The sequence below is a fragment of the Stegodyphus dumicola genome, chromosome 9, assembly GCF_044657685.1.
Source record: "Stegodyphus dumicola isolate Sdum_Otavi_A_Nest chromosome 9, ASM4465768v1".
NCBI classification, from domain to species: domain Eukaryota; kingdom Metazoa; phylum Arthropoda; class Arachnida; order Araneae; family Eresidae; genus Stegodyphus; species Stegodyphus dumicola.
The window spans coordinates 48180767-48197147 of record NC_140776.1 but is presented as its reverse complement, the minus strand read 5'-3'; the positions used below and the strand labels follow the sequence as shown (position 1 = coordinate 48197147).

Here is a 16381-nt window from a genome sequence, read left to right as displayed (position 1 = left end):
AGGCATCCTTTCCAGGTAGATGCCCGGGTGTGTTTTGCCATAATTTATCAAGCCAAAACAAAAGAAATAGAGGTTAATCCGTAGCAGTAGTAACAAAATAATTAGAAGAAAACGTGAGAACTTTCCAGGTGAACCAATATTTTAATCGAAAAATTATAATACAATTTTCATATCTTTTTATACTTTTTTCAAAATTATATGGGGAAATCAAAACTGTTTCTCTGGTAAGAGCTAAATATTCTTCTTATAACTTATAATTAAGTTAATGAAAATACTCCAAAAATACGTTTTATATTAAAATTTTAAAAGCGAAATAAAGACGCTTGCATGCAGTAAATTTATTTCGATCCTAAAGCACTGCATTTCTTAGTATAAGTTCTAGGCATTCCTAGTATTGCATTTCTTAGTTCAATTTCTAAGGGTATTGTCACTTTCCATTTATTTGAACATTTATTTTCTCCTAGTAATGACAGTATGTTAAAACATTATCTAAATAAACGAAAGTCAAATGAGTGTTCGTCTTGAGAGAATATTTTAAATTATTTTCGGGATAAATTCTTCGAAGCATTTACTTTGAGCGTAATTGAGTTTGCCGTCTACGCGCCATTTAGATTTAGAAACCGCATTTCTAAATTCCCGTTTAAACCTCCATTTATTCTGAAGACAAATGTTCTGTTTTGCAATAAATAGGGCTTCCGTGTGAAATTCGAAATACATTCTAACCTCGCCGACTTCTGTTCCATTGAGATTTCGAATCACGTCTCTCATATCTTGTCGGAAATTCTGAGAAGTATTTCAAGGGTCTCTGAAGGGATGAAACCACCTTCAAAACAGAACCATATGCACCAGACTGTTGAAATGCTTCATTTCTCATTCCGCCGGCATTTTCATATATGGAAATACTGAAGTTCAGACATAAATCTTGAATCTAATATCAAAGTCTGGCGACTGAATATGACTGCAGTTATTTAATTCGGCCCTTTTGCAGCTCCAGGCTATACATTATAGAAGGTGCATACTATATAGCGTATACAGTGTACGTTCTGTTTAAGACTAATAAATGGGCAAATTTATCTTATTTAGGAAGTGTTTCAGGGATTGATTTTATAACAAGTAACAGATAAAATTCCTTTTATTAGTTTAATATAAATTAATAAAAGGCTATACAATACAAATCGAAATATTCTTAGCGCTCTTGGCGGCCGAGGAAAAAGTATGTAAGACCGCAGAGAACTTCACTTCTAAGTTTTTAGTTCAGTTTAGATCTCCGTGCAAGAGTTCCCTCTTTACTTGCACTTTGTATTGCTTTCTGTTTAGCGTTCTTAGTCGTTTAAAGTGGTCATGATTGTGCTATCATACTGTATATTGAGCTATATGAGTGCTTTTGTGGAAGGTTCTAGAACTGTAACGTGTTTCTTTTGTAAAAATAACGTTTACCAAGCTATCATCTGTTCTGTGTGCATTTAATCTATTACGAATCCGTACGCACGCAACAACAGTTTGTACTTTTCATTCACGAATGGGGTTCTAGTAACAGTAAGTTGGTTGCATTGAAATGAAATCATAAAACATTACCGCATAAAATTGTTTCTTTTCCTTAATTTATAGTATAAGCGTTATCAAGCATTATGTAAATAAAATTTTTTAAAGCGAACTAAACTCTAATTTTTCTCATGTTTAGCTTAAATACCAGCTATTTTTTCCTAGAAAGCATGAGGCATCTCTCTCCGTAGGCAGTCTTCATACCTTTTTTTGTAATCGAATATATAAAACACAAAGAAAAGATTTAAGGAATTCATCCAGGAATAACTCATAGCGGAAGACTCCATGCATAGTTGAATGACTAAGATTGCTGAACACTGGTAGTTACATCCGAATTCGAATCCTGATAAATAATCTGATTGCTTGGGCATTTTCTTAGTTTTCTTCATGTATAACGTAAATACGAACCCATTTTCCTCCAAAAGGTCTTCCACGAAGCTTTTCTTTACTTAAACCACTTGTGCTTTCCGTATTCGAATAAACAAAATATGATGCAGTATAGAAATTAAATCACAAAATTAAACATGCATTATTTTGGCATTGCAAATGAATATGTAAAAAGTAAAAATGCTTATAAAATTAAAATATTGTTTTGATATTATATATCCAATATTTTTTGAAATTCGATAGGAAGCTTTTATTACGAATACAATAAGTTTTTTATTCTAAAGGTCTACTTTCTTTTCTCGAAGATTAAATTTTTAACTACTGCGTTATTTTTCATTTTTAATCCCTAATCATTAACGGAGTCTTTTTCCACATGCTCTGAGAATTCCCTTTTAATTCCATAATCAAGAAGAAATAGTAGATAAATATGAGGGTCCATACTTGTAAATTAAATTCACGCCTGTGTAAAAATGTTATTGGAAAACCACATTTTGAAGTTCTGTCCATTCCATCAGCATATCAATAGGATATTAACATTTGACGGTGGCCACCTTTTTTTAAAGCATTCTTATTCTTCGTCCTAGTTCCGAAATTTTGAGCTACAAATTCTTTAATATATAGTAATTTGACTTGTTTTGTTGCTAAGTGAGGGTTTGTTTTGAGACCACGTGAATAACTTAAGGGTTTAAATTTTTAATAATGGCAACACTACATTTGGAGTCCTGCTGTAATTTTTAGGGGCGTGATAGTCTGATTCTTACTCGTCCACCAATGGTTTGTTATAGCTAACAAGTTTATTTTGATTTTTATTTAAGCCTAATAAAAGCTTATATTTATGATTGGGTGCGGCCGGCAGACGGGTTGTCTGAATCTTTGTCTGCGCATTTTAATTGTGAGTTATTCGTCGGCGTTCAATCTTTAACGTTTACACAATTTACAGCAAAAATCAATATTGTTAGATTGATATTTTTAGCCTTTTGACTAAATATATCACGCTGTTATTAATTGTTAAGTTGAATTAATGGTTGAGATAGCATTTATTTACAAAAACTCAAATTTGGCATTGTTATGATAGAAATTAATAAATTTTCCTGCATTAGTTTGTTGGTTTGAACCAATTAATTGTTAACTGCTGAGATAAATGTGGAAGGATTTTAGATTTCACATACAATATTTTTTAGAACTTAACTATGCTGACTAAATTTAGACAAGATGTGTGGAAGACTCTTGGATCTGTCTGCATGTATGTTTTCCATTATAACTAAGATGGAGCTGTATAGTAAGTGCGTTGGGATTAGACCCATAAAAACACCGGTAAAATTATAGCGTCCCCCTACTTTTTCTTTCTTTTCCTGCTTAGGGAACTTTAATATACCTCCTTGTAAACACCGGAAGTGATTTGAGCAAGTTTTTGAATTTGACAAATTATGGCTTAAAGAGATAACGGATTATTTTTACAAGCAGTCAGGGTAAATGTCGGATGAAACCATGTCTTAATGAAGTAAATACAGAGTCAGTAGCTGCAAGAAGGACGTACCAGCTGTTGGAAATGCTTTCATCAGCCTCCTACTCCATCGAAAGAAGGAGGCACACTGTGTGCATAGCATTGACGGATTGCACAGCAGCATTAAAAAGCACAGAAGAATTACGGTCTACTGCTTACCAACCTGCGTCTGCATGTACCTTTTGAATTTGTTTGTAAAGAGCGATAATTTTAGCAAGGCACTGGTTGCACCGTGTTGTTCATCATAACTGTATGGTGCTGCAGATTGGTACTCTGAATGCCTTAGATGGTCAAACGAATAGTTTCAAGCTAACCTGGATCCTGCTTACACCACGATAGTAGATTTTAAATCTTGCAGCATCCCATGACAGAGATCATTATCTTTGTTTTATGAATTGTCATACCTGTTGTCCCTTGGAATTGTTCGACGTACCATTGTGATTTATTCCCACGCCCGTTTAATGCGCACTAATAGTCACTGCTGCATCTTTGAATTCCTGGAACCTCTTCTCTACTCTTACTTTCAAGGTATGTCCTAGTTTACCTATGTTCGAGTTTTAACAAATAATTCTCAACCAAACGGGACACGCAGCATTGAATAATTCTTCATTGCTCATCAGGACAAAGTACTCTCTGTGGACAGTATGCTTCACCCGCGGCTAATGAAGTTTGGCAATGTTTTGAAGAGCATAGACTGGTACCCCAAGCACACATTCAAAGCATGGTTTTTTTTCAGTGCTGAGGCAAGTCGCAGTAATTATTGCTAGCCATGCTGGTTATATTAAATAACTGATTTTTTCGTTTTCTATAAGTTGAACATAACTGTAATTTCAACTTCAGAGGTTTAAATCATGTAATTATTTAAAATAGTGATTTCAGACTGGCAGTCCTCAAAGCAATTTTGCACAGCGTGCGAATACATTTCTGGTAAGTTAATTAATATTATAATGGCAAGAATTTGAAGAAAGGTGTAAGATTTTAATGATTTCGAGTCCAATTTTACTTTATTTTCATTTAAAATCTACATATGGAGCTAATGAATTTACACAGAGATATAAATCGTATTAAAAGATATGAAGATATATATATATTTGAATAACCTTTTTTTGAACTTATTAAAAGATAAATACCCTCGGTTACAAAGTCTTAGAACTAGAATAATCGCATTGTTTGGGAACACATTCGCATGTGAGCAATTATTTTCCGTAGATGAAAATTAATAAGCCTAAAAAAAGAAACATAGTGACTGATAAGAGGCTATTATTTCTGATAAAGATAGTTTTAAGTTGTAGAGTCATAAGGTTTTATCTCCATAGGAAAGTGAAAAAAAAAATGTGAGATGGCCTTCCCGGGGCTCAAATGCTGGACCTTCTGAGTCGAGCGTGCTTCCATTTGCCCCATAGGGCATGGGGAAATGAGGGAGATAATATCTTACAAAGTAATTTGTTTCCAAAGTTGAGAATTTCATCAAAATTGAAACCCCATAAGATGTTATAGCTGAAAGGTATGATAAGAAATGAAGCAGTTTAAAATTATTTACATACAGATAAATAATCTTTTTCTGTATGTGTCCAAGGAAAATGTAATAAATAAAATAAAAATAATAGATTGTCATTATTTATTCTCGAATTTTGTCCCACTTGGTTTCGTAATTTGTTTATTTTTAGTTTAAGTTAAAAAATTAGTTATTTAGTTAACTCAACACATCAGAATTGTTTTCAATAAATAGCAGTCTGAAAACTGAATATTTAGCTATCAAAACTTTTGAATTAAAAATGTAACCAGGTAAAATTTGTTGCAGATTTCATGTAACCCCCATATATATATATATATATATCTATATATGTATATGTGTAAGATAAAGAAATATGTGAAATATAATCAAAATCATAATTTACACTAACGGTAAATTCTTTAATTCTCCCTCTCGGTTCTAAAAATCGTAATAACTTCTCTCGATTGCGTCATTTCTAGATCATTCGATTTTGCATGGCCTGCGCAGCGCTGATGACGTAATAATTGGGAACGGAAACTTTAACTCAAACCGAAACCTTTCTTTTCCTGTACTTTCATCTTGCATAGCTACGCACTTCAGCTTCTGTCTCTGCTCTGCTTGGACGTAATTTCGCTATGCTGCTTCCGATTGCAATGATATCAAAAATGTAAATGTTCTTGAACAGGCAGAACTCGAGTGCCAAATAAACTGTGGCGACAAATATCAATTGAAAATAAAAATTGAATTTGAACTGCCTCGACTGCTAAGTTAATTAGATTCTACGAAGTCAACACATTAGCATACTACGCAATCAGAATTCTTCAATAGGGATCTACGCATGCATCAACATTGCCCGTCTTTTCCGTGCTATTATTTCATATATATATAAAACAAAACAGCCGCTTTAAAAATAATTGGCGACCTCAAAATTAACTATTCTAGATTTGGTGCTCTCCCCCTAAAGTCAGCTGTTCTCCCGAATTCAAGATCTTTCTATATTATATAACATTGCTTGAAAAATGAAACTAAAACCCAAAATTAAGCAATATTAGCTTAGCAGTACTTTATGCACCTACGAATTATAAATACTGAGTCACGAGAAATTACGCTTCCGTTTCTTTCTGGTTTTCTACCCTGAAAACAAACCTGCTCCGTTTATGCTTCCGTACCTGAAATGAAGTCGTATCTTTTTTCCTGTTACATAAAAATTTATTGTATTCGAGGATGACTGAAAAGTAATTTGTTTGCCAAAGAGATGATTTGAAATGTGTAAAAATAAAGATAGTGGTTCTTCGATTCAGTTTTATTAACGTCTTCTTCCTGCTTTTTCCATTCAGCCATGTCTACAGCCAAAAGTTAAAGTACCGGATTCGTGACTACGCACTTAAAAATATTACATATATATTGCACTTTTTCGTTTTACATCATTATTATCACCGTTTGTGTATGTTTTGATAATATTTAGTAAATAAAATTTAACGAACACCAAGCAATTTGAATTTCAGATCACAGATTTAAATTATTGTGATGTAAATCATTTCACTCGTGTACCTTACATTATTAGGCCACTAACTATGGCTTTGATATCTAGCGTTCTTCACGATGCTGCAAATTGATCGTATATCTGTATATTATCGTCATTACCTTCCTACTGTGTATGCCCTTGCCTTAGTTCACACTGGAACTTGTGTGTATATCCAAATATGTATGTGATCACAAAAATATTAAGCCTGGAGTTGGGATTTGGATTTTTATTTAAAAATTTCCATATTTATTTAGAATGTGTTTTGCTTGTGTCTGTAACTAACTCAAAATCTGTACTGTCTGCTACTAAATAGATATGTATCCATTTACAAAAACAAACTATAATAATTATTGAATGCAGGAACACGTAAAAGCAATCAGAAACATGTGTATGCATTGATGAATGAGAAAATAATCTTGCAACACAGTAAAGGGATTGTTCCTTCATTTCTCGGAGAGAGAATGTGATTTTACGGATGAACTGCACTGTGGATTCTTTGGTTACGTCGCGGAACTATGCGGTGCACTACTTGGCAAATGCCTAAGAAGATTGGAAATAATAATAATCCACTTGTGCTTTGAGCATTGAACATATTTTTGGATGTAAATTAAATTTTTTTAGTTTGAATTTCTATTAGACAGTTTAATATTGCTAATAAAACATTCCTAGTAAATAAATTATAATATAGATAGAGTGATTATGTGAGATGCAATTAATGATAATTTGATTAAATATTTTATCATTAGAATTAACGAAATATTTCGGAAGTATCACAGAATCATAAGTAAGTAAATAGTAAATTTAAGAACTGAATGATCGGTCTTCTGAATGCTAGGAATTTTTTAACGTGAAAAATTATTTGAAATATTTATCAGCCCAAAGGGACATTAGACCCAAAAATTTATTAGTCACAAAACGGCAATGTAATAATTTTTTTAAGATCTCAATAAACTCCCGGTAGATAGGGGATGGCGCGGGACATATGCCCGTTTACCTCTGTTAAACACCAGGCGTCCCCGTCCTCCGTCACCTGTCACAAAACGGCATTTTGTGTCGTTTCACTTTCTGCGTTGATACACTTTTCAAACTGTTTTCACCATATATTATCGTCATGTATTATATTTAAAGAAATTAAATAATGAAGAAGCTGCATGAATACAAGTATATTTCTCGCATTGTGAAAAAACAACGGTACTAGAACCATCAAATTTTGAATAACGTAGTCCTCCAACCCAACATGGGCACTTGGAAGTCCGAATTTTGAATTTCGAATTTGATTTTTTATCTGTTTAAGATTTTGTAAATCTTTAACGAATTTTTGATTAACAAACGCAACGATTTCAAAGTGAGACTGTAGACTGGCAACACTGTAGGAGAAAAAATTTTATGTCCAGCGCGCGAGACTATGTATCGGAAATTCTAAAGATATTCTGTTTTTAAATATTTTGTGATATTGCTATTGAAGTGAATTTTATTAGCGCGAACAACATGATATTTAATAAATAGAGGTAACATACAAAACGTTTAAAACACGCCGTTTTGGGCGTAATGTAAAATCTGAACGCTTTCAGATTTTCTTTCTCTTTTTCTTTAAGTATATTTCTTCTCTAAACCATGTCTTAATTTGCATATTATTTTTGAGTCTTACTTTATCATATAAGTAAAATCAAAATTACATTGTGGCGTTTTCATAAAATTATTTTGATTTCGTTCTACAGCTCGCTTCTTAACGCAATACCTCTTATATTAAATAATGAAGAATTTATATAAACGTTATATTTTCCTTCGGAAAAACGGCGGCATCTAGAACCACCAAAATTTGAATGCATCGCAATCCTGCACCCGAGCATGCGTGCGTCAAAGCCTGGATTTTTGATTTCGACCTTTTTAAAATTTGTGTTATATTTTGTACGACTTTCATGAAATTTGTATTAACAGACCAACGATTTAAAAGAAATGTGTTGCCATTTGGTAAAGCGTAATTTAAGTCTTTTTCCAATTTATTAACAAACTCAGCTGTTTGAAAGCAATATATTGGCGCTACCCGAAATAGAATATTTTTACTTTCTTTGCGCCTCAAATCCTAAAATATTTAATTAAAAAAAAATAACATGTCTGTTATTGAATAGCCAAGTAAGCGACTTAAAAGCAACAAATGCATTTCTTCGTTCCGATAAATGTCTGGATTCGTTAAAATCATTATGTTTTTCTTTCTTATAATACTTTCTTAGATGGCTAGCAATATAAAAGAAAAGTAGTTCTTAAGAGACCGTATGCTTTAAAATGTAAACGAAGTATTAAGTCGAAAGAAGTTAAGGTTATATTTTATAAACTACAGGAAATTTAGAACTATTTTTCGATGTTTTGTACCTTTACTATATAAAGTATGTATAGTATAACGATAATTTTAACGAACCTTTCAATTTAGTCTTTATCACGTCTTAAACGATAGCACTTTGCTTAATTAATGCGATATAGCACAATTCTCGCGTAATTTTATTAATGGAAACATAATAAAAAATTATGTTAGTTCTGGAAAAACAATAGCTACCTAATTTATTTCTAATGTATTATTGAAACATTTTCAAAACAACATATGAAGCAAAAAGGAATATAATTGATGGGGCTATTGAATATGTCAATAAAACCATTCATTACAAGGGTTTTTGTGCAATTGTAGTTTGGCTTTAATGGACGATTTTACTTGACAAATAAGCATGTCGAATATATTTCACTTAATACTCTGCATTCATTAATATGCAAAATAATGCCCTTTCCTTTCCGGTGTCATTCTTCATTCAAGTTATTCCAACGTTGTTCCTAATATCATCGTGTATAGGTCTAATGGTTATGATTGATTTGACATTTCAAAGTTTCGTAATTAAGGAATAAATATCGATTAATTTATAAATTAATTTTTCTAATAAACTTTTTGCATACACTTTTCCTTGCATAAGTGCATTGCTAATTTTAGTTCCTTTAAGATAAACTAGTGCAGGTTTTCCACAGTCAGGGTGTCTAGCTTCAAATATCTCTCCTTTAAAATTTAAAAATGAAAAGAGTTTCAATATGAAAACTTTAGACTACAGTCTAGTATCATTAAGGTTTTGAATAAATTATGTATTTACAAAATTTAAATACATAAAAAATAAATATCTATATGTATTTGTATCTACACATAATCTATCTGATTATGTTATCTCCTAAGATTAATTTTAGTAGAATTATCTTAAAAGAGTGAATCCATAGTTAGTAAGTTCAATTTCAAAAATTATTTTAAAGTAACTTGAATTTAAATTGTTAAAAATGTTTAACGGGGACTTGAATTAAATAATGAATAACAAAATTTCAATTGTAAAAAGAAATAAATTAAAAGCAAGTAATTAAATTAATTGCATTAATATTATTAATTGCATATATATATATATGCACTGTACAAACATTGCAATATAATCTTCAGATTTAGAATCCAATGTAACACTTTCATCTGTTTAACTAAATGGTAATGACAGGTCTACTAATGTAAGCCAATAAATTCAATATGCAGAACATAAATTCATTTACTTAAAACTAAAATGGCAAATGATACAGGAAACCGGTTAATGTTTTCTTATTCCTTTATAAACGAATGGCAGCTAGAAACTTTTGAATAAATTCAATGAAGAAAAGGGTTAATTATACGTAGAATGGGCATTTTTTCCCTGGATTGCTTGTGTATAAGATCTTCAACAACTATTTCCCGCAAATGAAGTGGCAGCAGTTTCTGTTTTGCCAGGACAGAAAATCGCGTAACGAAAACAATAACACATAATTTGAGGTGCTGAAAATCCGTGCTGAAGTTGGCCTGGTTAGAATTATACTGATGGCATTTTCAACAACAAAGACCTGATTTCGAATCTTGAAGGCATATATGGTTGTGCGAATTGTGATTACGAAACGTGAACTACGAAACTACACGTTTTCCCTTCTTCACGTTCTTCAACTACGAATGTTAAAAAATGTTATGCGAGACCACGAATTAACATCTTTCTGCTGTCTCTAGCTAAATTTATATGGTGCTATACAAAAAGCTGTGACTATTAGTGCCTGAGGTCTCTGAATAGCTGCAACGCTATATTGCTGTAATTTTAGGTAATAATTTTAGGGTGTGTTTTTGTATAACAGAATCTGTAACAGTTTTCTTGTATAGAATTTTAGATCTTCTGATTCTGAATCAACGTCTAAATTGGAAAGATAGATCAACTACAGCATCAGATGTAGGCAGAATCTTTCTTGACAGATTTTGGTGACAAGTATCTTCTCCAAGTTGGCGAAAGTATTTTCTCCAACATTCCTCCAAGTGTTTGTCCAAGTCTGCTCCAAGTGTTTTTTTCAAGACGCCAGTTGGTCTTTATCTCTCTGGCGACTCTTTCGCGTCTCTCTGGAAATTTCGAGAAAAAGCATTTTCAGAGCTTCTGAATACATTTTTATTTCTTAAATAATCAATTGTATTTGTACAATTAAGTTCTGAATTTTTTTCAGAGAGATTACAGTTCAAAGAGTTAGTTCAATTGCATTTCAGAACTTACTCTACGATGATATTAATAATCTGCTGTTTTTCTTTAGTGTTAACGAGGAGTGCTTTTATATCTGCATTCTCGCTGAGTTATTTTTTATCTGCACTCTTATTTAATTACTACAATTATTTTTAGTTATAATAGTATGGTCTACCATTTCAGATTCTTTATGAATATATTATATAGCGTTAGATTAAAGCTTACAAATCAAAAAGTGTTTCTTTTTTCTCATTAAGAATTAGGTACCATCTTGTAGAGAAAGACTTTATGACCTCCCCCTCTTGTTTGCTTTTGTGACAGAAGCAACTGCGTTAGTGCTCATGACGTCAGTCGAGCAGTATGGAAGCTTATTTAGGTGGTAAATTCTTTTCGTATTCTTGAATATGTGCAGTCAAATTTTGTTACTGTAATACAGCGTGGTTTCAGAGCTCACCATAGACAAAAACATCTGCCTTGGCGCTGGTTTGGCTGTTCAACATACTAGAGCAGAGGTTCTCAACCGTTTGACTAACATGTACCATCTAAACAAAAATTGAAAACCTTTAGTACCACCACTACAAAGTACAGCTACCACCAACACTCTTGAACAAAGCTCAGATTGCATAAATTTACGGGTGTTAGAGAAAAAACTCAATCAGGGTGTTAAGGTTTTAATTTTTAAATTGAATAATTAAAATATAAAAAAAAATCTGAAAGGTTTTAGATTTTAAATTACGTTCAAAGAGGCGTTTTTTTAACGTTTTGTGTGTTACCTTTATTTATTGAATATAATGTTCTTTGCACTTAAACCATAAAACTCAGTTCAACAGCAATGTCGCAAAATAATTTTAAAATGAGCATATCTTTAAAATTTCCGATACACATTTCCGCGCGCTGAAGATAAAAAGGTCCCCTTAGAGTGTTGCCATTGCTCGCTTTTAAATCGTTGAGTTTGTTACTCAAAAATTTGTTAAAGTTTTACAAAATATGAAATCGATAATAAAACAAATTCCAAATTTCAAATCTGGGCTTTCAGATTCCCATATTCGCAGGAGGATTATGTCGTTCAAAGCTGGATGATTCTAGGTACCGTTGTTTTATCACAATGCGAGAAACATACATACATTTATGCAGATTTTTCATTATTTAATTTCTTCAAATATAATGCAGGACTATTAACATTTGGTGGGAACAGTTTGAAAAGTGAAACGGACATTTATAGTGGTTCAACGCAAAATCGCAAAGCGATCCTTCAGGGACAAAGCCCCTTTGGACAAAAATACTTTGCTTCTTTGCGTATCACCTATTTTTCTCTTGCGTACCACCGGTTGAGAACCCTGTGCTAGGGCATGTCTTTAGCATATTGGCTACCAAGAAACCAGATTTAATACCTGGTGACTAATTCTGGTAGGGGACACATCAACAACCTAGATTTTGTTTCTCCCTTTTCTACAAGTTTGAGTATTCTTAAATAATGCATATCGGTAGCTTCTATGACCTATAGACATGGGAACGCTCAGATGTGTCTGGGCAGAACTTCACGATCACAATCATATTACAAAATGATTACATATGACGATCACAATAATATTACAAAATGATTAAAAATATTACACTGTCATATTATAAAAGTATAAGACCTAGAACATTTGTATCATAGGCATGTAAACTTAGAACGTATTTTAAAACCCATATATGTATTTCAGCCGTACTATTAAAACTCTTGTTTCTAAAGTATTTTAAGTGTCAGTTCCGCTTAGGCTAACCAAATGATGATGAAGATAAGATATATCGCTCAAATCCAAGTAATATAATTTGTCTTATGCATGCACTATATTGATTATTTATGATTATTAATACTCCAAATGTTTGTATTCTGATCGCAGATCATTTATTTATGATGTATGACATACTTTGAATATTTCAAGCAATAATCTTCTACGAAGTAGTTTGAATTACGAGAATTATTAAAGTTCTGTAATTCTGTTTATTATATCCAGAAACCTTAGTGCGAAACGTTACTGCGATGCGAGAGGAATTTGAGATTCTACGCTTATTGCGAAGTGCATAATGAAAATCCTCATACATTATTCGGAGAATATTGTCTTTCCCTTCCGTATCAAGTTCAGAAACCTATTTCTCTGCTTATTTATTATTTTTTTAATTTAAAATTCTGCCATGAAGGTAATAATTCTTATCTCGAAAACTAAATACTCCGCAGAAGCTTTTCTCTAATTAATTCTGTCTTATCAGCCGATATCAGTTAGTATATTAAAATATGATCCACCGTCCAATTATCTTTACGGCGCATTTCAAATTTAGCATTTAAAAATAAGTATTGAATTCTATGGAATTTCCATTAAGAAATCAGAAATGTGACTGCTTAAGAAATCAGATTCGTTTAAGATAAATTTCCTTCAAGTCACATTTCTGATTCATTCGGCCATTAAGCAGCATAGGATAAGTTTTAACTTATTAGTTGATAATTTCAAAGCACGTTAGGACTATCTGCTTAAGGGGAGGAATCGCTTCGTTCGGAAATTTCAAAGGAAAATGTCTGGTGTTCACGTTACAGATTGGTAAATCCAAGAAGAAAACGCTTATGCAGCTGTCTCATTCCGTGTGTTTCGAATCTGGGTCGAATTATTCATTTGACCATTATTGCGTGGCAATTAGATGAGACCATTGAGTGGTGATGGTTCATCCTTGACATAAGAACGGGTTAGATGCACAAGCTTGTGAGACAATACTTGTTAACCGTTGGTAAAGACCAGGTGCTCCAATTCATTTTCACTTGAACTGCACTGGTTTTCTTATACGTGAATATGAGTCAACAACTACCTCACAAGTTTAATAGAAATATAATCTAATTTCGTTCAAAATATGTTCCCTGTAAGCATCACACTTGGACCCCCGAGTTCTTTGCTGTAAGAAATAATACAATACAGCCTAATCCATAAAATACTGCGCATTATCCCAATGTTAGAATAGATTAATAAAAATATAAATAAATATTCACATTTTTTTGTGCAGTTTTACTTATTTTCTTCTGGGAAGTAAAGATAACAAACCACATGAGTTTGAGGGGGGGACGGTAATTCGTAAATCTCCAACACGAATTCTCCAAGTTAGGGAAGCAATCGATTATTTCTCAATGTATGAGTCTTGTAAGGTGATGAAGTAAGCGCCTACTTAATCGATTTTTTCCTATCCTTTTGATTGTTTTGTAGAAGTCTGGACTTTCGAAGAGCAAGAATTGCTGAACTTCGGAGGAAGTGGCGGTTGGACGGAAGAAGTTAAATTTAGCCTTTTGTTCAGGTAAGGACACCATTTACTGCTACTTATTTGCGAAAGGAACTGGCGAAATCTGCAGTGGAATATTTAATTGGGATGAATATTCAATGGCCTCTTATTTTTTAATGAATGAGAATTTGATTTATTCGAAAAGGATTACGTCTTAAATGGTACTGCAAATTTATATTTTGTTTCAAAACTACAGTTTTTGCAGTTATTATTTACAGGTGGGATTCCGGGCAAATGAACAGTTTATTTTCAAATATTTACTGATTCAAATAGTCTCTTCATATTTATTCCTGGCACAGAAATCAAAAAAATCTAATGTAGATATCACATGACTTCCTTGTTCGGCCTATTAAATTATACACTTATTTTGCTGTCTTTCATTTAAACTTATTTTCTCGAATTAAATTAGAAACATATTTCTCATTTGATTAATTCAGTTCTCATTTCGCGGCAAGGCGAAAATACGTAAAAGCTCAAAACACCTTCATTAAAATTTGTAAAATACAGGAAAACATAAAACACCAAATACAGTTAAATAAACACTAAAGCAACTTTTAAATTGCTGATTTCTACACCTATTGCATGAAAATTAATTAAGGCATAAAAACTTCAACCGAAACATAAGAACAGCATAACTTTCAATCACTTTTAAAGCAAAAAATGGGCAATTTACAAATATATAGGAATAAAAAAACTGAACTCACCGAGTCGGGTAACTGAGTGGACATATGTATATATATGTAATAAGAAAGCAACATTGGCGGTGTAGAACGTATAAGGTTGAATCCGTAATGAAGAGCAAACTGACAGCCGAGGCAGATTAAATCTTCATTTTATTTCAGTAAACATGTTACGGCCAGAAACAACTTGACACATTATTTGTGCCTATTTAAAAAAGTTTACATTTTGGATAGCTTTGCAGTAAGAAGGAAGCAACCAGCTAGGCTGGAGAATAGCAAGCGAGTGCGTTATGTTCAAGAAAAAATCTAACTTCAGAGTTAGTTTTGGTTCTAACCCAGTCTATGTTATCCAATCAAAATCCCTAATGGATTTTGATTGGATAATTAATACTGCTGTAAAATTGTTAATTGCTGTTTGGGTTTTAGTACACTATCAGAGTTACGTAAGAGTCATATGACATGCATTAGGCTCGAAATGGTGCAGTGCAAAGAGAGACTGCTATTTTTAGAAAAAAAGAGGTGAAATTAATTTACGCTGCTAGTTTAAATTTTAATTTCTTTTACATATTTTTTTTATTTTTCTTTTATATATATACATACTATATATACTTTTGGTGCAACCGATTGCAACCATATAAGGAGATGCACAATTATATGTCCTATACACAAAATACACACATGTCCTGTACACTACTAGTCCCATAAACAAAATTTCAATTATTGGTTTTTGAGTCATGCAAAGTATCTGTAGGTAGTCATGCAAGGTGCCTGTAGGTACGTACGTACAGTTGTCATGAAACAAATCTCTTTTGAATTCATTTTACAATTCGTTATGGGAAAAGCAGTCCTTCATTTTGTCCGTATGTACAGATCTCACGCAAAAACATCGCTCAGATGGATATTTTCTTTGAAATATGATATCCGAAATTTTTTCGGAATCACAATACTTTCTTTACTTCGTAAAAGGAAGTAAAAAAAGGACAATAATTCACAAATCATTTGGAATTGGTCTAATGAGAGTTATTCAGCATCAGGCGCTTAGGTGGTAGGTCATGGTGTGGGGGGAGGGAGAATGTAATGTTTCATCCATGTGTGCTTTTGTAGTGTAACGATCAACAGAACAGTTCGGTACTTCGATGATTTCACATTAATCTCCGAGTGTGCTTAACTTTCAAACGTTACTTTCTCCTGGTTTGTATAGACCTGCACATAAGGTCTTTCATACATGAATTTAGAATATAATGCTCCATAGGGAAAATATAATTCAACAATTTACATACATACTTCGTGTATTTATAGCCTAATAATAAGATTTTGTAGCTACACCTAAGTAAATATATAGGTAAAAATAAGTAAATGTATTTTTCCTTTACTGTAAGGCTCACCAGCGGCCGAGCGGTAAAGTCGCTG

At 32.5% G+C, this 16381-nt stretch overlaps 1 protein-coding gene across 7 annotated transcripts in view; it reads left to right on the top strand.

The window, feature by feature from the left end:
* The window catches only part of LOC118193417 (uncharacterized), a 255341-nt gene that overhangs the window by 192424 nt on the left and 46536 nt on the right, over positions 1–16381 (top strand). For all 7 annotated transcript variants that reach the window (XM_085823415.1, XM_085823414.1, XM_085823416.1 and 4 more), the window contains one exon: positions 14219–14306. In XM_085823415.1, coding sequence (XP_085679541.1) covers positions 14219–14306 — 88 coding nt within the window. The remainder of the gene's footprint in view (positions 1–14218; positions 14307–16381) is intronic.